At 44.5% G+C, this 24,858-nt stretch overlaps 1 protein-coding gene across 1 annotated transcript in view; it reads left to right on the forward strand.

The window, feature by feature from the left end:
- The first annotated feature begins 7,114 nt into the window (after positions 1 to 7,114).
- Positions 7,115 to 24,858, forward strand: part of LOC137150457 (haloacid dehalogenase-like hydrolase domain-containing 5) — a 45,269-nt gene continuing 27,525 nt past the window's right edge. Inside the window, exons 1-3 of the mRNA XM_067544416.1 lie at positions 7,115 to 7,249; positions 17,309 to 17,515; positions 18,724 to 18,836. Coding sequence (XP_067400517.1) covers positions 7,115 to 7,249; positions 17,309 to 17,515; positions 18,724 to 18,836 — 455 coding nt within the window. The remainder of the gene's footprint in view (positions 7,250 to 17,308; positions 17,516 to 18,723; positions 18,837 to 24,858) is intronic.

Below are 24,858 nucleotides of genomic sequence, written 5' to 3' on the forward strand. Positions count from 1 at the left end.
GGTCAGGCACTGAGGTAAGAACCATCAGCTGTTACCATATCAGTCCATTGAAAAAAATGTAAAGCTGTGCATGACCTGCATATTGAAAGCCCGTCAGCCTGTACCACCTCATTAATTTTCCTGGCAGCCTCATATGTGTTGAACAGGCTGATTGACAGAGAACCGCAGTACCTGCTTGAGAGAGCCCTTGGAGCAGATGAACAATTGCTCAGTGCTAACTTCTGGATTCTCTGAAAATGGAGCTATTAAAACAGAGGGTCTGCAACTTCTCAACACCATCTTATGCTCAATGGCAATAAAGGCAACATGAACACCTGATTTAAAAAAAAATAATTTTTTTTTGTCCATTTCCACTAAAACCTACCACCAAGATCCTGTGCAATGTCCATGCTATACTCTAGTCTAAAACTGCATTAAATAGGGTCAATGAAGCCTATAAGGACCTCAGGTATTTTCAGAGTCGTGTTTGTTACATCATAACCTGGTTTATGTAACAGGCTTCCATGTGTTTTGGCAACATGACTCAAGTATTTCATGAAAATTGCTATATGCAATGATTTTTATCCCCAAACACTTGGAAATGCAGTATATTAAGGTAAAATGAGAGCAAATAAGAGGTAAAGAGAAAAGATGTTTTCTCAGAAGAAATTTGAAAATGGATCATGAGAAGAAGAACAGCTGCAGAAAAGTGTTATTTCCACTTGGCAACTGAAGAAAGCTCACTTAGTTTTAATGTGTTAAACAGATACTATATGCAATTATAGAACATAATTCTAGGTAGTCTGTTGCATTAATGTCTTACTTTATTGAGTTCATTTGACTGACTCTAGGCTCATGACCAAGATTTGACTAAACCAGTTTGTTCAGCAAGTTTGTTTAATTTGGTTCCCCCTCTTTTCTCTGCAAAGAACACTGTTTGGAAAGTCATGGTAATATTTGTAGAAGGTTAATGAATGGGAGACATGAGCACCATAAGTATTCATGTTATAACATTAAATAATATAGCCCTTTCATGTCCATTTAAAGACATTCACAGCTCTTTCAGGCCTTTGCACAGTTTTTGCTCATAAGAGTTCAATTTATGCAAAAAACATAGTATTAACATCCCACTGAACATAGCCATGAGGTGGAGAGCAAAGAGTACATCATTTAAGGGGCCTTAGGAGTCTGTGAAAAGCTGCTCATCTTCTGGAGAAATGAACCTCCTAAGTAGGTTCCTGTTTGTGACATTACAGAATGCAACCATTGCACATTGTTTGATTGTTAGGCCGTATGAAGGTTATAGCTACTGCAATTCTTTAGTCATGGTTATCAATCTCTTCCATGCTGGGACCTGTCTTCCACTTAGTGATACAGGAAGGGCAGGGTGATTAGCAATACCTGTTTGACTCTTGAGGAGTGGCCTACATTAATATTTAAATATGCCTGAGCAGATAACTAAGGAAGGTATGATGCTGTCAATTTTGGCTGATAACCTATTTTCTTTAGGTTTTTGTTGCTTTGCAGATAGGAGCTGTTGTCTCCTTTACTACACAAGACAGATGCCAATACAGTTTCCTCAGGGCTCCTGTGTTGAAGCCTCCTTGGCTAGCAAGAATGAATCTCAGGATACCGCTTACAAATAGGCCCTTTAAGAGAGCATGCTGAGTACAGAAGTGCTATAGCACCCATATTTATGGACCAGCAACATTCGATCAACTAAGATTCCTGAACCTGAGCTAAGGGAAATGTGAGAGGGGGGTACTAAAAGAGCCAGTTTCTCCTCTCAGCATTAAGGAGCCATTAATGGGGCTCATAGAGTTTGGTAAAATAGCAGACAGCTTATGATAGCCTTGTCAGTCCCAGTCCCCAAATCCTACTATCCTGGGAAGAAGGAAGAGAGACCAGAAGGACTTGCCAAAATAAACTGATTGTTAAAATTATTCCAGATTATGTCTGGAAAGATCCTGTAGCCCCCGTATTCCTACACTTAGGATTCAAAACCTTCAGCAAATTCGCCTACCTCCTCAGGTGTATTTCTGATCATTCACAGTAGTTCTGGGCCTCATCCCACAACCCTTATTTATGTGAGTAGTTCCAGTGAGGCCAATGGAACTGTTGACACACGTTCCAAAATTGGGCCCTCTAATTGGTCTTCCCTAGTCTAGAATGCTTTCTGGTTATGCCTTTGATCATGAAACCCTGCAGATAGTCTGGTGCCAAATGTGTGTTCTAAATTATTGTATTGCGCACATGCCTTCCCTTAAGATGTCTGCTGACTTAATTAGATAAAATTACATTAGTGTTGGCCAGTCATGGTACCACATGGCTATATCTCACATGATAAAGTATAAAATTAAAGTTCAAGCCCATCAATTTTTGTTGAACAAAAAATTACCATAACATTTTTGTTTGCGTTAAGTATAACATGGGGAAGTTGGGGGTGGAAAGTAGTTTTGCATTCCCTTCTGAAATGCAGATACAGAAGATAAATGACATTCTGAGAGACTCTCCCCTCTTGCATGCTAATCAATTGGCCTCCTAGGATACTCACTCTTTTGCCTGCTTGTGTGTGTATATAATGCCTTAAACTCTCTATCCCCTCCTTAACTCAGTTCCACTTTAAAGTCCTTGACAACTTAAAATTGGTCTCATTTTTTTTTTGCTTCCTTCTCTCTAGAGACTTTGCTTAGCAAATTTATTTAGCATGCTTCTATGGCTCCACTATGACGCTTTACCTTCCCTTGCCTTCATTACTATACCAATAAGAATGAGAGAGCTAGAAGTCCTTAATAGGATTTCTGCACCATTATTTGTTGTTCATGTTCTTCTTGCCAGCGGGGTACTGATGTGACATCCTTCATCTGCATTAACACTTTCCTTCCATCAGTTAGCATATTAATCTTCTACTGACTAATGATACCAAACAGAAATGGAGTAATCTTATGACCTGAGCTATTGTGAATTTCTCAGTCTAGAACCCACAAATACCCTTTTAGTGCTGCTCACACCAGCTTTTTCCTTTTGGCTCTGCCAGAACTTCCACCTGTGAATGTTGTGAAGTGCATTGCAGGTATGACTGCAGGCCATACTGTAGATTCTTTAGTAGTACATGCTATGAACTGTTCCTTGACTGTTTACCAGCTATCATCACTTACCGCCTTCCACCTCTTCCAGATGGCTAGTTTCCTTTCCTGTCTCCAGTCTCTTTAAATTATGATTAGTTTTGCTGCTCAGTCAACTTTACTATTGTGATCAGCACCGGGTGGTGCCTTTGCACTTCATGTTTCCACCCAACATGCTCCAAATACTTACCATTCCCCCATCTATTACTCTTGTCTATTATCTAACCTGACCCTCCTTCCTTTGTTCCCTTACTTCAGACCACCATTCCCTTTCTTGTCTCATCATCCCTTTCTCTGCTACCATTCTGTTGATCTCAAGCATGCTAGAACAGTCACAGCCCAGTTGCTATCCCCCACTTATCAAGGTTGCTTAATTCAATGTCCATGCCTTTCAGGAGAACTCTTATGGAGAAGTTGGAGGTATTTTTAAGAGTATGAAGAATTTGGTGAAAATGGACCAGTCCTTCCTATTTATGCTTTTCTTTATTAAGAGAATGGGTCACTAATTCAATGGCAAGCAAAAAAATAAAAGGCGGAGGGGGTGGGAAGAAATTTTTGCACAGCATGTGTCTACATGTGTACACAGCATAGATTGTCTAACCCAGGGAATTCAGGTTGTAGAGTCAAAGATGATGACCCATGTGGGAGTGAAAAAAAAATACTATGCATTATAGTGAAGGACCCTGGAGTGATTGTTTGAATTATTTTGTATTGCAAACATTTTATTTATCAATTTGGAGGCTGCACAACTAGTATTTGTTTTACTGTTGCATTTTTATTATTTATATTTGTTTAATATGACCTGTTCCTTTAAGAATCTGGCTTTGCAGACTTAATGGTTTGGGAGGGAGAGCAATGTATTGGAGGTCTCGCCTGTGAATTCAGAGAGTGCAAGACTCTACCTGTCTAAGCTCCAAAAAGTCAGAACTTTACTTAATAAGCTTATCTTTCTGGATAGCAAGCCTCATTCTTGACAGTATAAAACTAGCACTTGTAGTTGATCAGATACCTTGGGATATTGACAGTGAGCTACAGAGCTTTTCACCTGTAGGTCACCAATTTGAATTCTCAGCTCAGCAGAGTTGAACAGTTGTTCCCATTTAACGGATGTTCGATAGCCCCTATATGAAGTGAGTTTGGTGAGACCCAGTTCCAGCTTCCATGTCACAAACTCACCATCATGCTTTGCACTAGATTGTAAACTCTTCAGGGCAGGGGCATTCTGCGTTTGTTCTGGCATAATGGGGCCCTGATTCTGGTTATTTTCTAGTGAGAACTCCTGCATCAGGGGCCACCATTGCCTCAATATAAGTTTACAGAAGGTGTAATTGTGTCACGTGCTGGAGGTGGACAGTGGGACCAAAACCACTTTTTTAAAAATTGCATGGTTTTGGGGGTTGTCTAATTCAGACTTTTGAACTTTAGTGTTGGCAGTACTGTGATAGTATACCTATTTAATAATAGAGGAAGGAGAGAATAGAAAGAAACAGAAGGGGAAAGATGCTAGGAAATGAAAGAAAAATGGTAACACAGGTAAAAGGAAAAGAAAATATAAAATGGTTGGGAAGGATAAAACTGAAGAGGCAAAAATCTATGAAAACATGTTAAAGTGAAGTGAGATGGCAGCAAAATGGGAAGGAGAGGGAAGCACCAACACATGTCAAAATGATTAAACAATTAGGCTGAGAGGAAGTGGCAGAAAAGGCAAAGTAAAAAAATATATACAGTAAGCTCCACCATGCAGTGCAACAGGGAAAGGACTAAATAGATGTATAAAAAGGCGTGATGTAAGAGTGTGATGGTAAAATGCAAATAGTGGCTGCTGCTTGAACCCCTGTTGAGGAGCAGATCCCTGTTCAGAAGTGACTTGAGCAGAATATCAGTTCCCAGGTGCTCAGATACCAGCTGTGGCTGGCACCAGCTTTGTTCTTTTATGCTGAATGTTTTCTTAGGCTGCAAACTCCATAGGTGGTATTTATCTGCAGATACCAGTGTAGTAAAAATGCCTGCATCCTGTTTGGGTTACAGCTTACAGTGATGCAACTGCTAGTGGCAAGAACAGCTATGAAGTTAGCTAGTGTAGCCAAAGTCTTAGGGTACATCTTCATTTGACAATTGCACTATTGCCTTTTTCACCAGTGTAGCTGGAGCACTGGACAGCACCCAGAGTCTTATCGGCACACAGTACTCCATGGAAGCCTCATAAGTCCTGTGCTTTGTTGCATCTATTGTATAATGCTTACCACTATAGGCACTATATTACCACTGAAGCAAGTACAGAATGTCTGTGGTTTATCAAGGAGATTACCACCTGTACACAAGTCTGGTTTTGTTCTGTCGCCTAGGTCAAACAGGTCTGTCCTGCACCTGATCTGTGCAGGAGCTGAGAGTGGAGAACCTCTTTCATGCTTTCACACATATACAGATGTCATGGTGATGAGTCTGCACCAGGCATCTTGATCTCATGTTTGAAATGCAGTGGCCCCATAGCCAGTGACCCCGGGCAGCATGGGTGCCACTGACAGCGTGAAGCAGGCAGAGCTGCATGACATCTGTGTGCCAGAGAGACAAGGTGGGTGAGGTAATAGATTTTATTGGACTAACTTCTGTGTGTGAGACAACCTTTCGAGCCACACAGAGCTCTTCTTCAGGTCTGGGAAAGGTACTCCCAGCATCACAGCAAAATGCAAGGTGGAATAGATTTAGTTTAAATTTACTGTTTAAATCCAATGTCTTGCTCCCAGGCTCGCCTTTTGAAAGTGTTGTGCAGGTTTCCTTTGAGGATGAGGATTGATAGGTCAGATATAGAGGGATCGGTTTATGGAAAGCATTCTCCCACTGGTGATGGGGCGTTTGTCTTTTATAATTGTCCTGTGTGAGTTCATTCAAGCATGTACTGATTATCTTGTTTCATCCACATAGTTATTGGGGCATTTAGTGCATTTGAACACCATACGTTGTGATGGGCATGTGTAGGACTTGTGAATCATGAAAAGTGTGTTGTAGAAGGTGTTGATCATAGTAGCAGTTTTGATATGTCTGCAGGTTTTGCATCTGTTGTTCTGGCAGGGTCTGGTGCTGCTTTGAGTTGGTGTGTCCTGGTCCCCATGGACAGTTACTTTTAATTTCACTGGGACCTTAAATTCATTACTTTGCTAGACACTAAAAATCATGGATTGAAGGCACTGGATTTATGGCTTGCTACAACAATCAGTAACCCCCTACAGCCAGGTCTACACTATAGACTTATATTGGTATAACTACGTTACTTGGGGTGTGTGAAAAATCCACCTATCTAACCCACTGTGTAGACAGCGCCATGTTGCTGGGAGAGTTTCTCCCATCAACATAACTACTGTTTCTTACAGAGGTGGATAACTACGCTGACAAGAGCATCTTCAGTTGAGCGCTACAGCCCTGTGGCTACCCTGCAAGTGTTTTAAGTGTAGACCTGCCTTAATCCTTTTTTGTCCTCTGACTGCAAGGGTGTTAACAGGCTATTCATCCTTGCCTCGTTGTTTGCAATAGGTGCCTGCATGTTGGTGTGAGGCTGGGAGTCCCTCTCCCGACCTGAAGAAGAGCTGCTCGTTCTCGCTCACCAGCAGCAGCTAGTCCCCTAAAAGCTGTTACTTCACCCACCTTGTCTCCCTAATATCCTGTGACCCAGAGGGCTACAGCCGCCTGTCAGTCACAGGAGCAGCCCACCTGAGCTAGCTGCACTGAGGGGCGACCCTCGTCAGCTGTGGGGCGGGGCTCTGCCCGGCGCAGGAGCCCGGTTGCGCTGGGCTGGGGTTAAGAGGCGAGCACTCCGCGGCGTGGGCGGGGTGGGTGGTGAGCCCCGCCGGGTGGTCAACGCAAGGGGGCGTGTCCAGATGGACAGGCCTCGCCCCTGAGCGCTGGCGTGCGTGCTCGTGGGCTGGGCTCGGGCTCGGGGACAGGGCTCGAGCCGCTGTGCCGGCGACTCTTCGGCACGGGCGGCCGGCGGGCCCCCGCACACGCTCTCGGGGGCCATGCGGAGGGCGCTGCCGCCGCTCCGCCGCTGCCTCCGGGGGCGGTCGGCCGGGCCCCCGGCACTCCGCGGGCTGTGCAGCGCCGCCGCCGGCCTCGCCGCGCCGCCCCCGGGGGAGAGCAGCGGCGGCACCCAGGTAACCGGGAAGCGGCGTTCGGGGGCGCCCCTGGAGCAGAGCCGGGCGAGGCGTCACGGCCTCCTCCGCACCCCGGGGCTCGCTGCATCCCTCGGCTGGGCGGCCCGGGGGAGCCGGGACCGGTCCGTGGGGGGGCGGGCGAGCGAGCGAGTGGGCGGGCGCTGTGTCGGGCGCTCCCCGCGCAGATGAGGGGTGGCCGGAGGGTGCCCGGGCCAGCAGCTCGGGCCAGCTCTGTCCCACCCGGCTGGCTGCGCTTTACCGTGGCTCGGAGGGGAACCGGAGTAGAACCGAAGCAGTTCGAATCCGAAGTGGGCCCGTCCGTGTCTGTGCCTGTCTCGCAGCGTCCCGAGGACAGAGATGCTCCTGGGGTGCACGTGTCTGGAGGGTTTCTTCCCTCTTTGCCATGCGGGTGCTGCCCTGGGGACGAGCAGTTCATTCCTGGGGATAAAAGCTCCTGTAATAATGAATGCTGCCGTTGTCAGGCACGATGTATGTTGATGAAGCTTTGGGATGGTGCCTCACGGTAGATACTGCTGGACGCTGTAATGATGCCCATAGTAGACTGAAGGTAACCGGAGTAGGTGATAGGCAAGAATAACGAAAATCCTGTTTGCTGGCGCCCTGTTGATAGTGATGGTATCCGTTTTGGATTAGCAAAACTATTAATCATCTCTTCTGCTAAAGTAAGAATTTAATTTTTCAAGCAACAGGAATATTCTAATCATTTTTGTAAACCGTGGAAATTGATGGAAAATAATGAAATGTTTAATTACATGGTAATGAAAACCTTTTCTGTTATACTTCTGTCATATTTTGATGCGCTCCATAAACATCCAGGGAATAAGAACTGCAAAGCAAAATACTTCTACTCAAAGACACACAGAAAGGCTTATAAAACTGAGAGATGTATTCTTGTTCAAACACAGATATGTGGAAGTGAAGCATAAGTACTTGAGAGAGCCTTATTTGCAAACTTTCACAGTCTGGTCTTCAAATAGGATGCCAAACAGTAATGCCATGCTAGAGGTGATAGGAATCGTACATAAGCATGCTTCTATGGTGGGAATCATAATTATTCTGACAGCACAACAATGGGGTTGGCTCCCTGTCTCGCGCTCCCTCTGTGCTCCTAGTAACTATTAGCATGGTGGTGCATGAGTGAATAGTCGCAGATTTTTGTACAAATTCATTATGGTTTAAATGTAATAAATGGAAGTTAAGTCTGCAAAAATCTACTGTGAGTTGTAGTTGAATTTGTTCTAGAATGCTGAACAAAATACAAAACAAAATATTTTTTTTGCTCAAAATACATGCTGTCTGGCCATCATCTTAGATACATCTGTTACATAAACACAGTTTCAGTGGTGCAGATTTAGTTGTTACCATTACACATAGATGCTTTAAAAAAACTAAAAACAGACATGTTTCTTGAGCACTGGTCCAACATTGTCCTTTTTCAAAATATTTGAAAGCCTGCCATCTTGCAAAACTGTATACACCGAAGGTGAGAAATGATGTGTTTGGTGTTTTATTCTTGGCCAGAAGAGCAAAGTATTAGGGTTTTTATTTTTTATCGTAATGGGTAAGGGCATGTGAGTAGACTTCTGCCTGTCATCATCTCCAGACAAGATTGTTAGTTTTTTCTTCAGCTCTCCTTGATGTTGGTCTTGGAACTTGCATCTGAACTCATCTGGTGCTGTATAGGTGCATGTTTGTCAGTAAGTTAGTATAGGGGCACAGTGGTGGCCACTTAATTCATGGATACACATAAAAGTCTTTATATTTAAAACACTTAATAATCTGATTAAATTGGCTTTTAAAATGTACCACAACACAATATTTAGAGAATGTAAATAGTTAAATTTTTAAAAAAGCATATGTGAAGAGACTGAAAGACAAAACTGAAAAAATGTTGTCACTCTAGATTTGAAAATAGTTGGAAAGGTGATAAGATAGATACCGGAAAATTGGAGCAACTCAGATATTTTATAAAGTGTAGTTTGTAAACTGACTGGCAGGGAAGGTTGAGGATGGGTGTACGTTTTCCACATGTACTAAGGAAACAAGGTGGGTGACAGTGGTTTGCCCAACTGAGACTCTTAGAGGTCATGGAGAAGAAAGGGGCAATCGTTAAGGGAAGAGGAGATGACATGGATGAGCACCACGGCAGAATTATTATTATTATTATTTTTTTTTAAACATTTCCTTCTGCTTCTGATACCTAAGCTATAAATGTGGCCTTCCGGTGGATTTCTGTTTGTAATTATTTAATATTTAAATTGTGCCATGAGAGTATATGTTCCTTGATAAACATTCATAGGAATTGTTTTCTCATTTGCTGGAGGAAAGAAGGGGAAACATTGAGGAGTTAGAGATTTGGGGTGGGATGGGACTGGGGAAGCAGGCTGTGTATAGGGAATGAAGAGCGCCGCCTCCTGTTGCCCGCCTTTTTCCTGATCTGGTCTCTGGAGCTGACCAGCAAAAGTAGCTCACCAGAGCCCGATGGACCAAACTCAAGCTCCTATTTAAAATATTGACTTACAAAATTAGACTTTAGATTAGCTAATTTTTGTTCTGTGCGCTAGATCTCAACAAGATTAATACAATGAATTAAGTTACCTCTCTCCTTTTTCTGTCATGCTGAAAATTGGTTTAAAAAGTCATTTTTGAAATTCAAACATCTCTATTTCTGAAGCGTTACGATTTGGAATGCTCTTGTTCTAGTCGCTTCAGATATCTGAAGAAGAAAATCTACCTTGATCCAGCTCTCAGTTTTGAGGCTGCTGTTCTCTTTTTTTTTAGTTGGTGATGGAGGGCAGCAAAATCAGACTTATAATGAGAACTTAATTGCAACTTATAGAATCAATGGACTGCAAGGGACCTCGAGAGGTCTTCTAGTCCAGTCCCCTGCACTCAAGGCAGGACCAAGCATTATCTAGACCAGTGATTTCCAACCTTTTTGGCTCGAGGGCCACAAATATGATTTTTATAACCCTGAAGGGCACCAGTCTCTGCCAGGAGGACACCACTCGCCCTCCCTCTACCCCCTCCCCCCCAGCAATGCAGCCAGCGGGAAGGAGTTCAGCAAGGAGGATCTTCTGTCCCCCTGGCTGCAGCAGAGAACCCTGCACTCTATCTGGGTCCCTAGGCAGTAGCTCCCTTCTATAGCCAGAGGGACAGGAGATCTGTGCTTTCCTTGCTCTGGCTCCAGCAGGGACCCAGCGCCTAGGGACCCTGGCGGAGCGCTTTGCTCTCTGCTGAAGCCAGGGGAGGGGAGCGCTGATCTCCCCTCCCTCTGGCTCCAGCAGGGACTCCAGCACCTAGAGTCCCACAGCACTTTGCTGTGCTCCCTGCTACAGCCCAGGGGAGGGGAGCACTGATCTCCCCTCCCCTGGGCTGTAGCAAGGAGCCTGTACCGTCTTTCAGCACCGTGGCAATGTGCTCCACCTGGTCCTCAGGCAACAGCAGCTCCCTTCTACAGCCAGTGGGAGGGAAGCATGGGCCATTTTGAAAGCCCTCGTGGGCAACTTTTGGCCAAGGGTTGGGAACCACTGATCTAGACCATCCCTGACAGGTGTCAGTCCAACCTACACTTAAAAATCTCAAAGGATGAAGATTCCCCAACCTCCCTAGGCAATTTATTTCATTTCTTAGCTACCCTGACAGTTAGGAAGCTTTTCCTAATGTTCAGCCTAAACCATGGTGTTGCAGTTTAAGTCCATTTCCTCTTGACCTATCCTCAAAGGTTAATGAGAACAGTTTTTCTCCCTGCTTCTTGTAACAAGCTTTTATGTACTTGAGAACTGTTATCATGTCCTCCCTCAGTCTTTTTTTGCAGACTAAACAAACTCAGTTTTTTCAATCTTCCCTCATAGGTCATGTTTTCTAGACCTTTAATAATTTTTCTTGCTCTTCTCTGGACTTTCTCCAATTTGTCCACATCTTTCCTGAAATGTGGCACCCAGAACTGGACACGATTATCCAGTTGAGGCCTAATCAGCACAGAGTAGAATGGAAGAATCACTTCCTGTGTCTTCCTTACATCACTCCTGCTAATATATCCCAGAATGTTTGCTTTTTTTTTTTGCCACAGTGTGACACTGTTGACTCCTATTTAGCTTGTGATCCACTATGACCCCAAATCCCTTTCCACAGTATTCCTTCCTAGGCAGTCATTTCCCATTTTGTCTGGGTGCAACTGATTGTTCCTTCCTAAGTGGAGTACTTTGCATTTGTCCTTATTAAATTTCATCCTGTTTATTTCAGACCATTTATCCAGTTTATCCAGATCATTTTTGAATTTTAATTCTATTGTCCAAAGCACTTGCAACCCCTCTCAGCTTGGTATCATCCACAAACTTTAGAAGTGTACTCTCTATGCCATTATCTAAATCATTGATGAAAATATTGAACAGACCCAATACTGATCCCTGCCGGACCCCACGTGATATGCCCTTCCATCTTGACCAGTAAATCATTGATAACTACTCTCTAGGAATGGTTTTCCAACCAGTATTGCACCAACTGGCTTATAGGATTTCTCTAGTTTGTTTATGAAAAGGTCACGCGAGACAGTATCAAAAACTTTACTAAAGTAAAGATATACCACAGTTACAATTTCCTCCCTATCCACAGGATTTGTTATCCTGTCAAAAAAGCTAGTATGCTGGTTTGACGTGATTTGTTCTTGACAAATCCATGCTGACTGTTACTTATCACTGTATTATCTTCTATGTGTTTGCAAATTGATTGCTTAATTATTTGCTCCATTATCTTTCCAGGTACTGATGTTAAACTGACTGGTCTGTAATTCCTTGGGTTGTCCTTATTCCCTTTTTTATAGATTGTATAAAATCACACTTGTGACTCTGGAATGCTGCTCTACAAGGTATTGATGTTCTGTATAAATCAAGGGATTTTCAAATTTTGACCCTACAATCGCCATACATTTCAAGACAATAGCTTTGCTGTGCCTTCCAAAACATTCATTTACATTTTTTCTTATTTTTTCCTTCTATTTGCTTATATAATCTTACTTTTATACAGTGTGCTTAACACAGACACTCTTAAGCTAAAGAGAGAGCGAAAGTCTAAAAGCAGTAGTGAGAGGTAATGGTTCAGTGACTTAGGTGGGATGGGGAAGTACAAAGCAAGTGGTTATTTTCTTTTTCACTATATTGGGGTGGAGACAGAGCAGGTCAGTTAGTATTAGAAGCGGATAGTGAGTGGTCAAGAGAGCTGAGTAGATGGATAGGGAAGAAGAAGTTTATAGAGTTTAGAAAAGCTAGTAGATAGTTTTGCAATCACAACAATGTCTGCACAGGCATTTTTCATGAAATCTCCCAGCATTGCATGGTCAATCACACAGCTCCCTAAGTGGGAAGTCGAAACACCCGGGTAGCTCAACCGTTGGCATTTCTACTATTGTCATCTGCTTCTGCTCAGAAAAGGTTTAAGCAACATAGTGGTAAAAATGCCAGTGGCCATTTGCTGCTGTCTTTACTCCTGCTATTGCTATCACTGGTGGAACTGTACTAATGTTAGTGCTGTGGTGGGAGATTTAAGAATCCTGCCATTGTGCATGAGGCTAAGGGATCTAGAAAACCAATAGAGAGAGAGAGAGAGAGACAAAAATCGAATTGCTGTCTACTTTCTATTCACTAATTCTGTCTTTAGAAGCCCCTCAAAACAAAGCAAGAGAAACCAATGCCTCTTTGAAATTACTATCTTTAAATGAGTTGTCAAAACCAGAATGTAAGTAAATTTGTTAGAACTTATTAGTTGATGAGCTGAAGAAAGCATGAAGAGAAGCTATATTTGGGTGTGTAGCCAGAAGTAACCTTCAGCCAAAAAACTATTCAAGTGTCTAATCCTAAATGTTTTGGAGCAGAATTAGGGTTGAGGAAGGAGTGTTACAGACTGAACCATTGCTTTCACCAGTGTTAGCAACTAATTTGAGTCTTCAGTGGAAACAGTGGTTTTTAAATGCTGTATAAAATGGCCCAAAGCAACTCCTTTGGCAACCATAACTTTAAGTAGGTTGAGTTTAGTCAACTGTGCTCCCATTGTCATCATCTTACTCAGAGAAAACCAGTGCTTCAGCTGCTATTTAATTCACTTTTTAAGTCGTTAGCCTAATTTATTTAAGTGGGTTCCTTACGTAAAAAATGTAATTTGCTTTTCCCTTGCCAATATCTGCCACACTTGGTGAGCCTTCCCAACTGAAGACATAGCCTTTTTCATCCACTGGTGGGCTGCTATAGTTCTACCTGTCATAAGGCAGTGATTATCTAAAGCTTCCAAAAAACCCATCATGAGATTTGGCAAACAATCTGACAAATAGATTAAGGATTTATTTGCTAATAAAGCAGGCTTCTGTGTGCCAGTCTTATGACTGCAGTCTGTTTTTGCATAGCTCACTTGATCTTACAAACAAAAGAAAGAGACTAAGTACTGTACCTAAATTTTCTCATGTGCTTTTTGAATATCATGGTATGTATTTCCCCTCTTTGTTCTCATAGTATTGCTTGATGAAGTAGACATTGATCATGCTCTTGAAATCAAGCATTGTCAGGAGAGAGTTCTCGTGTTTTGGAAAGAAAAATTAAACTAATAAAATTTATAGTTTTACAGTCTTGGATATTCAGTACTTTTATATATGCTCTTTCTATGTATTTAGCAACAGGCAGCTTATACAGCAAAATCTAACTTTGAATAAATCAGAATTCTTTGCTTTACAACTGACTTTCCCCATTCCCTTTTCCTTTTTAATCTTGTTCTCTAGGCACACTTATCAAAGATTTTACTTGTGAAATTTTGAGATGTTGCTGTATTAAAGATTTCAACATTGCTATCTTTATCTCACTCCAGTACTTGTGTGGTGGTTGACTGGCATATTAAAGTGCTTTGAGAAAGTTTATTTGTATGATCATGGGGAATGTGCACTTTGAAGAACACCTAGACTGTAAATTAGTACCATGTCTTGTAATCAAGGAAGTAATTACTCAAGTAGGGTGCTTTTGCCAAACCAGTTTTTAAATGAAATGTTGGCATTTACCCTGTAAAATGTTGCAGTTATCAGTATATTGAAATTAAAGTGGGCATTTTTTCCTCTAAGGCAGCAGTTTTTGATAGCAGGGAATCAAGTTTTTGATAGCAGGGAATCAATTTGTGAAAACCCAGAAGACTGTACTTCATTTTCTTTAGAGTCTGGTGATAACAGCAAATTCTGCAGAGAGAACCTAAGTCCACAAAATCTCCAGAATTCTATTGCTAGCTGTTTGCAGCACTTTTGAAAGTTAATCTAGTCTAGATCTGAATTAACTTTGAATTTTATACAACAAAATAGGTTTTGAAGTTATGAAGAGTCGATTTTTGAGTCATGCAAAAAGAGAGGTGGTCATGGTTTCAGGAGCTTTTCTTTTACATAAATTCTGCTGTCACTTAGCTTAAGAATTCTTGCCTGTTCTGTGACAAGGAATTCCTTCACCTACCTGCACTTCAGTATGTAGGATAATCTGGGAGCAGGCCTGACGTAATCATTCAGACTAGATGTGGGATGATGTTTAGGTGCAATTTAGATGGTAGGACTGGCAGGATGAGGTGTGGGGCAAGAGGTCCTCTTTCCCTGCAGAAGCAACTACTTCAGTTTCCATTATTTCAAAATAATTTAGAATTATAAAAAATGTATATCTTCAAACCTGGTATCACTTTGGGGAAATAGTATATCTCGGGAGAAGATTCAAGAGGAAGAGAAGGCAACAAACACTTTAGTGTTGCCAATATATTACAACACCCTAATCCTCTCCCACACTCTTCTGCCTGCATGTATAAATGTAGGGTTGTTATTACAAGATGGTACTGTGGATTGAGCCTTGGGAGAGTATATATAGTATGACCTAGCTTCAGCCTGTCAGGTTTTTTTTTCCTGATTGTTGAAAGAAATTTATTCTTAAGGCTCTGGAAATCTTGTAATTTTATTTAGCCAATCAGAAGGATTTTTATCTTAACCACTGAAAGAAAAATCTACTTGACAAGCAAAGTACATCTTCCAGCCTGTATGGATCTGTTCTCTTGTTATGGAGGAGCTTTAAAATGTATATCTGCCTTGCACATCAATGAAAGAATAAGCATATTCCCTGTGCAAAATAGTGTGTTAAGGTTAAGAAGTTAAATACAAAAATGTCAAAAAATTCTCCTACACAAACCTTACAGCTTAGAGCAGTGAGAAGTACCCCACTCTTCATTAAATTTCACAATGTGGAAGATGTTATCCTCAGCTTCTCAGCTCTCCATCTCCTTTTGCCAGCATTGACATCCTTTGCCATCTACTTTAGCTGTTTTCCTAACCCCTGCCCTCTTTCCATTTGCCCGTTCCAGACTGATTGTGTGAGTTAGTAACTGGCAGCAAAGGGAGAGTAGGTAGCATGGAGATTGAGAGAGGTTTCTGGTAGCTGTGAGGTGGAGCAGGTTGAGACTTCACTTTGTGCAAGAGTCTTGAATCCTGATTTACCTGGGATCTCAGCTATTTAGGATTCTTCCTTATTTTCTGGAATATTACCCCTAAATGACCTCTTAAGCAGCCTTTTTCCAATTATCTTATACCTGGGGACTGGTAGATTTAAGAATGCGATAAACTGATTCAGGCAAAATAAAAACTGACACACAGTTTTGGCTTCCCCTGAAATTGAACCAGCATGAAGGATTGGTGTCACTGAGAGCACAGGGTGAAACAGTTTCCCTGCTCTCACTTCCAGTGCCGAGCCTGAGCAGCCATTTCAGAGGAAGTCTGGCTTTATCCCTGTAGCTCTGGGCTAGAGGGAGTGTGTGGGGATGCTGGCTGTGCAATCTTCTCACACAGGAGCCATGAGGGGATGAAGCATGCTCAATGAGGACACTTCTCAGATTTTAGCTGCTAAAATCTGAGCATGTGTGAACTGCAGTTTTTCAAAGGCTTGTAATTTGAACACATTTTCAAAGGGACAGCAAAAGGCACATCCCTGAGCAATAGGCCACCCTCTGCCAAATTTCAAGTCCCTACTTGAAAGCGGGGAGGCACTAAAGTTGTTTAAAGAACAGGTCTCCAGAATTTTTTAACATGAACAACATATTTTTTTCCCCAACCACCTTGGAATGGCTGAATCGTTTTGGGTGAAATTTTTGAAAAATTTCTGTCTGTGGCAGACGCCCAGCATGGAAAACTTCAGTCCAAATGGCTGAAGGTTGGGAAAGTTATAAACTATGGAAAACAGGGTCCTGTAATGGGAAGTGTTGGGCAACCTTAAAAGGCTGCATTGCCCAATTTCTCCTATAGTATGGTATTTCTTGTGTTCGGGAAGGTGAGCACCTGCAGAGTGGGGTGTGAGAATGAGAAGCCCTATTTGCCAAGCTATAGTTTAACATGCCTGGGAACCAGGTGATGTAAACGTCACAAGGAAAAGCTTTAGTATCTAAGTGTTGTGTACAATGAACACTCTGCTGCCCTTGCAGCATGACTCACCCACCATGACAACCACGTTTGCTTTGTATTGTATTTATTTTGTTGCTAATGGAAAGTACCAGTCTCTCATTAGACACGTGCAAAATACTGATAAATATTCAGAGCAGAGTTAGAGAAAAATGCAACTTATGTTCTCTGTAGAGGGGTAAATCTCCCTCAGGCTCAAAAAACGTAACTGGCTCTGGCGTATGTACTTTACATCTTCTTGTGTCGGTTTTGCTGAATTTGGGCCAATGTTCTGAAATATTTTGGAACTTATTTGTAAGAATCCCTAGGGAGGTCACACTTATTTGGACAGTGAAAAGGGACTTGTGATAGGGAAAACTTTTTGCACCCCTAATGTAGGCAATTGTATTCCCATAACCATAATAAGTATTGCAGTGACTCGTTTTATCTGTGTGGCACCTGGCTTAAAGCAGGAGTGCATGGAATGAGAAGACACATTCACAGAACTCCAGATGTTCAAAGAGCTTTTCTTGGTTTAGATTTGAGCTGTTCATACCGTAATTTATTGAATATGTGCGGTGATGGAAATAATGAAATATTTTTTCTCTTTACAGCCCAATGTACCTACCTTTGGCTTCCTCTTTGACATTGACGGGGTACTGGTACGAGGAAAGACTCCAATTCCTGCTGCAAAAAAGGCCTTTCAAAAGCTAGTTAATTCTCAGGGACAATTCTTGGTGCCTGTAGTATTTGTCACCAATGCTGGGAACTGCCTTCGCCAGAAGAAAGCTGATCAGTTGTCTCATATTTTGGATGTGCCAGTGAGTAACCTAAACTTCTTTTAAAGGTTTTAAAATTGTGTTGGAAGGAATATAATGAGGGAAAGATCTTGCATTAAATGCATTTTAGCTCTTCTGGTTGTCTTTGGTTGGGTTTGAACCATAGATGTGCAAAGCATTATTATTATTGCTAACTACTACTAATAGTATTTCTCCAAATCAAAGGATACATTACTATTTTGGGAATAATTATGTGCCTACGAGTTCCACACTAGAAGCTCTATTCCCTGCTGGCATGAAATTCTGCTCATGCAAACTGATCTCCTGCAGTGACATAAACATTCAAGATGGTAGCTTGCTCCTAGCTCCTACCTCCCTTTTCTACACAAGACCCTTCTGTCCCAGTCTATGACATGTGGAGGGGTTGAGCCACTGGGCAGTTCTGGCCATAGGGATTAAAATGCTTGTTGTGAATCAGATTATGGATGTTAGAATCCTGCTAAAATAAATGTTTAAAGTTTAGAACAAGATTTTTTTTTACTCTCCAGTGATCCTCATTTAAATAGGGGCCATGGGCAATATATGTGTTCACACATAAAATAATAGCCTGAAATAGTATGGTGTTATACTGAACTGAAGTATTATAATAATCCTTAGAATTGACCATCTTCAAAGCCCTGTTAATACAAACATTGGTTCATCATAACGCCTTTCTGCGGAATAATAGATTATTATCCCACTTATTCAAGGACAGGATATTGATACTAATTCAAGGACAGGATATTGATACTAAGACAGAGAGTGGTGTAGTGATGTGGTATGGCCCATGCTGCAATCTGATGACAGATTGAGGATTAGAACCAAGGCATTCCTGAGTTCGGCTCCCATTTTCTGTCTATTAAAGGTGCTTCAATCTGATGATTGTGCAGACCCAGGAGGGAAAAATATGATTTGTGCTCATGCTGAATACAGGAATTCTGGAAGCTAAAAGGGAGACTAGGTGTGTGCACATGTAAACTACGAATTGGAATGCTTTTTCCACCATGTATCATGTACAGTGTTCTGGCCAAGAAATTTGGGAACAAATGGAATGATGAACCTTAGCAGAGGTGTGTGTGTGCAGAGGGGTGAGGGGTGGCGTTATTTTCTGTAATGACTTCTGGTTATCAAACTGATATACAATTTGCATAATTAGTGATTCATTCTAGTGAAGATAAAGGTGATTTGAATTCCTATTTTATCCCAAACAGATTTCACAAGACCAAGTTGTGATGTCTCACAGTCCTTTACGGATGTTCAAACGTTACCATAACAAATGTGTTCTGGTGTCTGGGCAAGGACCGCTTCTTGATATTGCCAAATAGTATCCTTTTGAAAGGACATTTTCTGATTTTATGTATTTTCAATTAGCCAGTTCAGATTGTCATGTAGAAAGGTAAAGGCCGTCTGTCACTTCAGCAAAAGTATATGGTGTATTTTTGAGGGCAAGGGAATCCTAACACAATGTTCACCTTCTGCACTGAAAAGTGATGAAATTGACATTCTGGGGTAATATCCTCCAATTTTTTTCACTCTCTAATTATGCACCTTTTAGGCAAGGGTGATGAAGTATTCCTTAAACGTAAATGAAAATGACAAATCACAGTTTAAGGGTTTTGACTACTTCAGGGATGAGTCTTGAGATGCCATAATGCTATTTAACGGATGATGTAATATGTCTGAAACCAGTTTACAGGGCTGCAGGGCCTGTTTCTGAATTCTTTGGTCTAACAAATTTGCTTGGCCACTTGTTTCAGGTTACACCAGTTCATGAATGGAATCATTTTAATTAACTTGAATATTTTTTTTTTAAAAGCAGAAATAGGTTTTTTGGTGTGAAGTCTTCATTTTCAAATTTGAAACTGCCCCTATATTTTTTCTTTTCCTGGGAACCCATAGTTAATATTTAATGTGAACTCACACGATACATGAACAGTAACACTATCTTCTATGTCAGCGAATGTCCTACTAAACTCTCTCATTAAAATTTAGTAACATACTATTGTGCATTACCTGTTATGTCATGAAGATGTCTAATGCCTAACATGACTAACGCCTAACACTGTAAAGGCCAAATGTTTCTTACAGACTTTGAGATGTGAAATTTACTAATAAAATGAGATATTATGGAGGGACACTCAGCATGGATATTTGTTTTCTTTTTAGTACTTAATACAAATGTTAGGAAATATGACATGTACATGAGGGTGTAGTTTACTTGTTCAAATCTGGCAGAGAGAGTAGATAGAGATGAAATTAGTCCATTGTGCTTTTTTTTTCCTCCAGTGCATTTGGTATTTTGATACATAAATTAAAGCAGTGATTACCAAAAGCTCTCTCATCCTTAACATTATAGGGGCTCCGTTTTTCACACAAACTATTCCTGAACAATCATTCCAATTTGCTAGACATGTTGTGCAATGCTCTTCTGTTTCATTCAGGCATCTTTACTTCCATTGAGTCAGTCCCACTCAGAAACCTGTTTCTGGTTAAGAATTTTGGCTGTGTGATTCTGAGATATCACTGATGCAAAATTTCTCTTTGGTTACAAATAAATTTTGTTTTTAGAAACTGATCTATTGTCACCTTACGGATGTTTGAGGGAATGAGGTGAGACCAGATTATCTAAAAATCCAACTGACTTCAATGTCATCAGAGCCCTAAAACAGCAGTGCCTGCTCTTCCTAGAGCTGGCAACAGGTGGCAGCTCTCATCACAAGAATATTTTGGTTTTGTTTCCATTTCCCATTTCACCAGCTTGTCCCTCAAACCACACCCAGCTGCAGCCCAGCCACTGGGAGAGGAGAAGCCCATTAAGATATTTTATATATCCCTTTTAATTCCTAGAAAAATTATTATCACTGTTTTCAGATTTAATTTATTTGCAAATGCCTTTTTACTCAGAAAAGTGACTGTGTAATGACACCACATTACTCAACAGTTCTGCTCCCTACATCTGTTCAGAATGCGATCAGCTGTATTCAGTGGCTAAACTGTTTTTACTACTTTTAATTCCTCTTAGACCTGCAGAGCCAATCCATCCAAGACACGGAGAGATCAGTTTTGTTTTATTTTTGTGTATATTAACTAAATTTAAATGACAGACAATCAGATATACCTATGCAGACACATTGAAGACAGTGGGTTTGCTCGAGTGTCACTGGGGGCAAAATTAAAAGCCCCCGGGGTTACATGGATGTGACTGAGCCCCAAACATGGCCTCCAGAACATTTATTACTTGTGTTGATGTCTAAGAATAGATGGAAATGGTAAAATTATCAGTAGTAATGCAGAAATGGCAGAGTTGTTGAATAAATACGTATTCTATCTTCGAGTGATTGCTCACATCCATTCCAATATAGGTGTGCGCGCGCCCCGTGCACAGATTCCCGGAACTTTTTTTCCCCTTAGCAAGCCCTGTAGGGTCGGCTCAGGCACCCCCTTGAGTACTGCGCTCATTCCATGGTACATAGGGCGCTGCCGACCCTGCAGGCCCTCAGTTCCTTCTTTCCGCCTGTGACGGTTGCTGGAACGTTTGCCTCTTGCTGTAGCAAGTAGCACACCTTTAGCATTCTAGTATGGTTCATTGTTTGAGTTAAGTAGTTGTTGATAGTTCAGTAGTTAATAGTAAGTTAGATAGTTGCCCTTAGGGACTCGCGGTTGAGCCATACCCGGCTCCACCGGCTTTAAAGCCTGCACTGCATGCGCAAAGGCTTTCCCTGTGAGTGACCCTCATGACCGCTGCCTCCGATTCCTCGGAGAGCAGCATAGAAAAGAGAAGTGTCGGATCTGTAAGGCCTTCAAGCCCCGGACCCAGAAAGAGCGGGACGCCCAGCTGAAGGCAATACTGATGGAGTCCGCGCTCCGTCCGGACTCCAAACCATCTCGATCTCCGGTGGCACCGAGCATCTCCTCAGTGCGGAGCGCTCCGCCAGCACCGATACCAAAGCCTTTGGTACCGAAGAAAAAGAAGCGGCCCGAGGCTTCCCACATGGACTCCCCCCTGCGACCGATACAGCAAGGGGTGACCCAGGAGATGCCACGTGCCGTGGAGAGGGCTCCGGTACCGGCATCTCCTTGCAGGGAGCCTCCCCTGACTCCTGGGGGTGGGGGAGCGCCCCTGCAGGGACCGTCGACACCGGAGGTATTCGCGGTGGCATGTGCCCTCATGGGCATGCCCACGCCTCCATCCCCCCCTCGGCCGAGGGTGCCGGGACAGGTGTCTCGGGGAAAACCCACGCTGGGTGCCCCCAGTGGGTGGCGGAGACAGGAGTCGAGGTCTTCCCCCAGACGGTCAAGGAGGGTCGAGAGTGCGGGCTCCCCTCCCAGCTCTGACTCCGGGTCGTCAAGCTCCTTGACGCCACGGCATTGAGGGCAGTTGAGAGGTACACACGCGAGGCGACGCCACTCCAGTTCCACCTTGCACAGGGGTTGCAGCTCCAGCTCTCATACCCCGGTACAGAGCCCTGCTCGGCACCGATCCCCGACCCGGTGCGCAGCCCGACACACAGACAGCACCGGTTGAGATCCCCAGCATGCAGTCCGCACCACATAAGGCGCCGGCTGCTTTGGCACCGGCAGCCTGCCGCTGCGCCAACTGCCGCTGTGCCCCCTGCCTTGGCACCGATGGCCCCGGCACCAACTGCCTCGGCACCAGCTGCTGCTGCCGCGCTGCCTGCTTCGGCACCGACTGCCTTGGCACTGCAAAGCCGATCACATTCGCGGTCGGCACCATGGCAACATCAGCGGCACCGCTCCCAGTCCCGAGGTGGGAAGCGTCGCCGCAAGAGCTCGAGGCGGAGGAGGCGAGCATCATCCAGCTCCTGCAGCAGCTCGACCCCCCGACGGCACCGTAGATGTCGGCACCAGCGGTCGTCCTCGTCATCATTGTCTCGAGGCCGTTCACCACCCAGGAGCCGCAAGCGTAGATCCAGTGGCTCTGGGTCCCGGGGCCACCATCTAGAGGCGAACCAACAGGCACCGATGCCTGCTCCGGCGTGGGCCCAAGGCCCTTGGCAGTGGCCATACTGGGGGCCATGGGGTACCTAGGTGGGCCAGACTACTACATCGGTCCACTCCTCAGTGGCCCAGCCAGTGCTCTCGCCTCCAAGTCAGCCGGACCAGGGCTGCCCCTCTGACGAGGATTCGGACCCCAAGGAGGGTCCCTCCATGGGGCCCCTCCTGCAGTCCTCCTTGTCCCCGGACGATGCGGCTGCCAGGGACCACAGGGCTCCCCTCTACGACTTCAAGGCTCACCAGGACCTTCTTAAAAGGGTGGCGAGCAACCTCAATCTCGAGCTAAAAGAGATGTCCGAAGAGGAGGACCCCCTCTTCGGGGTAACTGGGTCGGCAGGGCCATCAAGAGTCACCCTGCCGGCACATGAGAGGGTCATGTAATTAGCCAAGGCCCTCTGGCAGACCCTATCTTCAGTGGTCCCCACCTCCAAGGGTGCTGAGCAAAAATACTATGTCCCCAAGGAAGGGTTTGACTTTTTGTATACCCACCCTGCCCCGGGGACTTTGGTAGTCAAAGCCGCTAACCAGCGGGATCGGCAGGGCGGCCAGGGCAACACCTCTAAAGACAAAGACAGTAAAAAATTAGATCTCTTTAGCCGCAAGATCTATTCTACTGCGGCCCTGTAGCTGAGGATCGCAAACCACCAGGCGCTCCTTGGGAGGTATAACCTCAACTTGTGGTCCTCGCTGCAGAGGTTTGCTCCAGTGTTGCCCCCAGACCAAGCTGCGGACTTTGCCACTGTCACCCAGGAGGGCGCTGCAGTGGCGGCAACGGCCTTACAGACTGCCAGTGATGCGGCGGACTCCACCAGCAGGGCCATGACTTTGGCCATCGTCATGCGACGCTGCTCCTGGATCCAGGCATCGGGGCTATCCCAAGAGGTCCAGCAAGCCATTCAGGATCTACCATTCGATGGCGCTGGCCTCTTTTCCGATAAAACGGATGGAAAGCTCCATGCCCTGAAGGACTTCCGGGCTACGCTGAGGTCCCTAGGGCTCTATACCCCTTAGCCCCCTCCTAGGCTGCCCCTCAGACCCGCCCAGCCCAGGCAAGTCCCAGCAAGGCCCAGGCAAGGGCCAGAGTAATAATAAACGTCAATTTTGACGGTGCACACGAGGGTGACACTCCTCCTTTCCCCCTGGATCTCTTCCAGCCCTTTGCCCACAGGCTCCGGCCGTACTATGCTGAGTGGGAAACTGTCACTACGGACCGCTGGGTCCTCGGGATAGTCCTTCGAGGCTATGCCCTGCAGCTTATGGTCTTCCCCCCGGACTCTGCCCCACCCCGTCCCTCTTCAGGGACCCCTCTCACGAGCAACTCCTCATACAGGAGGTCAACTCGCTCCTCCTGCTCGGAGCTGTGGAAGAGGTCCCTCCACAGGAAAGGGATTTTATTCATGGTACTTCCTAATCCCCAAAGCCAAAGGGGGCCTGAGGCCGATACTAGACCTCTGCCGTCTGAACAAATTCATCAGATGCCTCAGGTTCTGCATGGTTTCCCTAGCCTCCATCATTCCTGCTCTAGATCCAGGCGATTGATATGCTGCCCTCGATTTAAAGGACGCATACTTTCACATTTCTATCCTCCCCGGTCACAGAAGGTTCCTCGGGTTTGTGGTAGCTGGCTGCCACTACCAGTTCTCGGCCCTGCCCTTTGGCCTCTCGTCTGCCCCCAGGGTCTTTACAAAGCGTATGGCGGTCGTGGCGGCCCACCTGCGCCGCAGAGGGGTCCAGATCTTCTCATACCTGGACGACTGGCTGATCCGGGGCAGGTTCAGGGCCCACGTGAGGAACAGCCTAGCACTCACCTGCGCGACATGCACCAGACTGGGGCTGCTCATCAACCAGCAGAAGTCCACGCTCAGCCCGGTGCAGCACATAGAATTCATCGGGACCACCCTGGATCCCACCCAGGCCAGAGCCTTCCTCTCACAGCCTCACTTCGAGGTGATGGCTGCCATAATCGCCGATCTCCACAGGTCCCCCACGACGACAGCCAGGCACTGCCTCCAGCTGTTGGGACACATGGCAGCCTGTACTTATGTGGTGAGGCTGGTTCGCCCCAAACTCAGGCCTCTCCAGGCATGGCTGGCCTCAGTGTATGTGCCAGCCAGACACTCCTTAAACAGAGTAGTCACAGTCCCCACGCAGGTACTGACTTCTCTGGTCTGGTGGATGAACCTGGAGGAAGTTCTGAGGGGTGTCCCCTTCAGAGACTTGGCTCCATCAGTAACCCTAATTACGGACGCCTCAGATGTGGGATGGGGGGCCCACATCAGCAGTGACCTGAGCACCCAGGGACTCTGGTCGACAGACGAGAGGTGTCTTCA

The sequence above is a fragment of the Emydura macquarii genome, unplaced genomic scaffold (genome assembly GCF_026122565.2).
Source record: "Emydura macquarii macquarii isolate MOO-44397 ecotype Brisbane River unplaced genomic scaffold, CSIRO-AGI_Emac_v2 contig_968, whole genome shotgun sequence".
NCBI lineage: Eukaryota > Metazoa > Chordata > Testudines > Chelidae > Emydura > Emydura macquarii.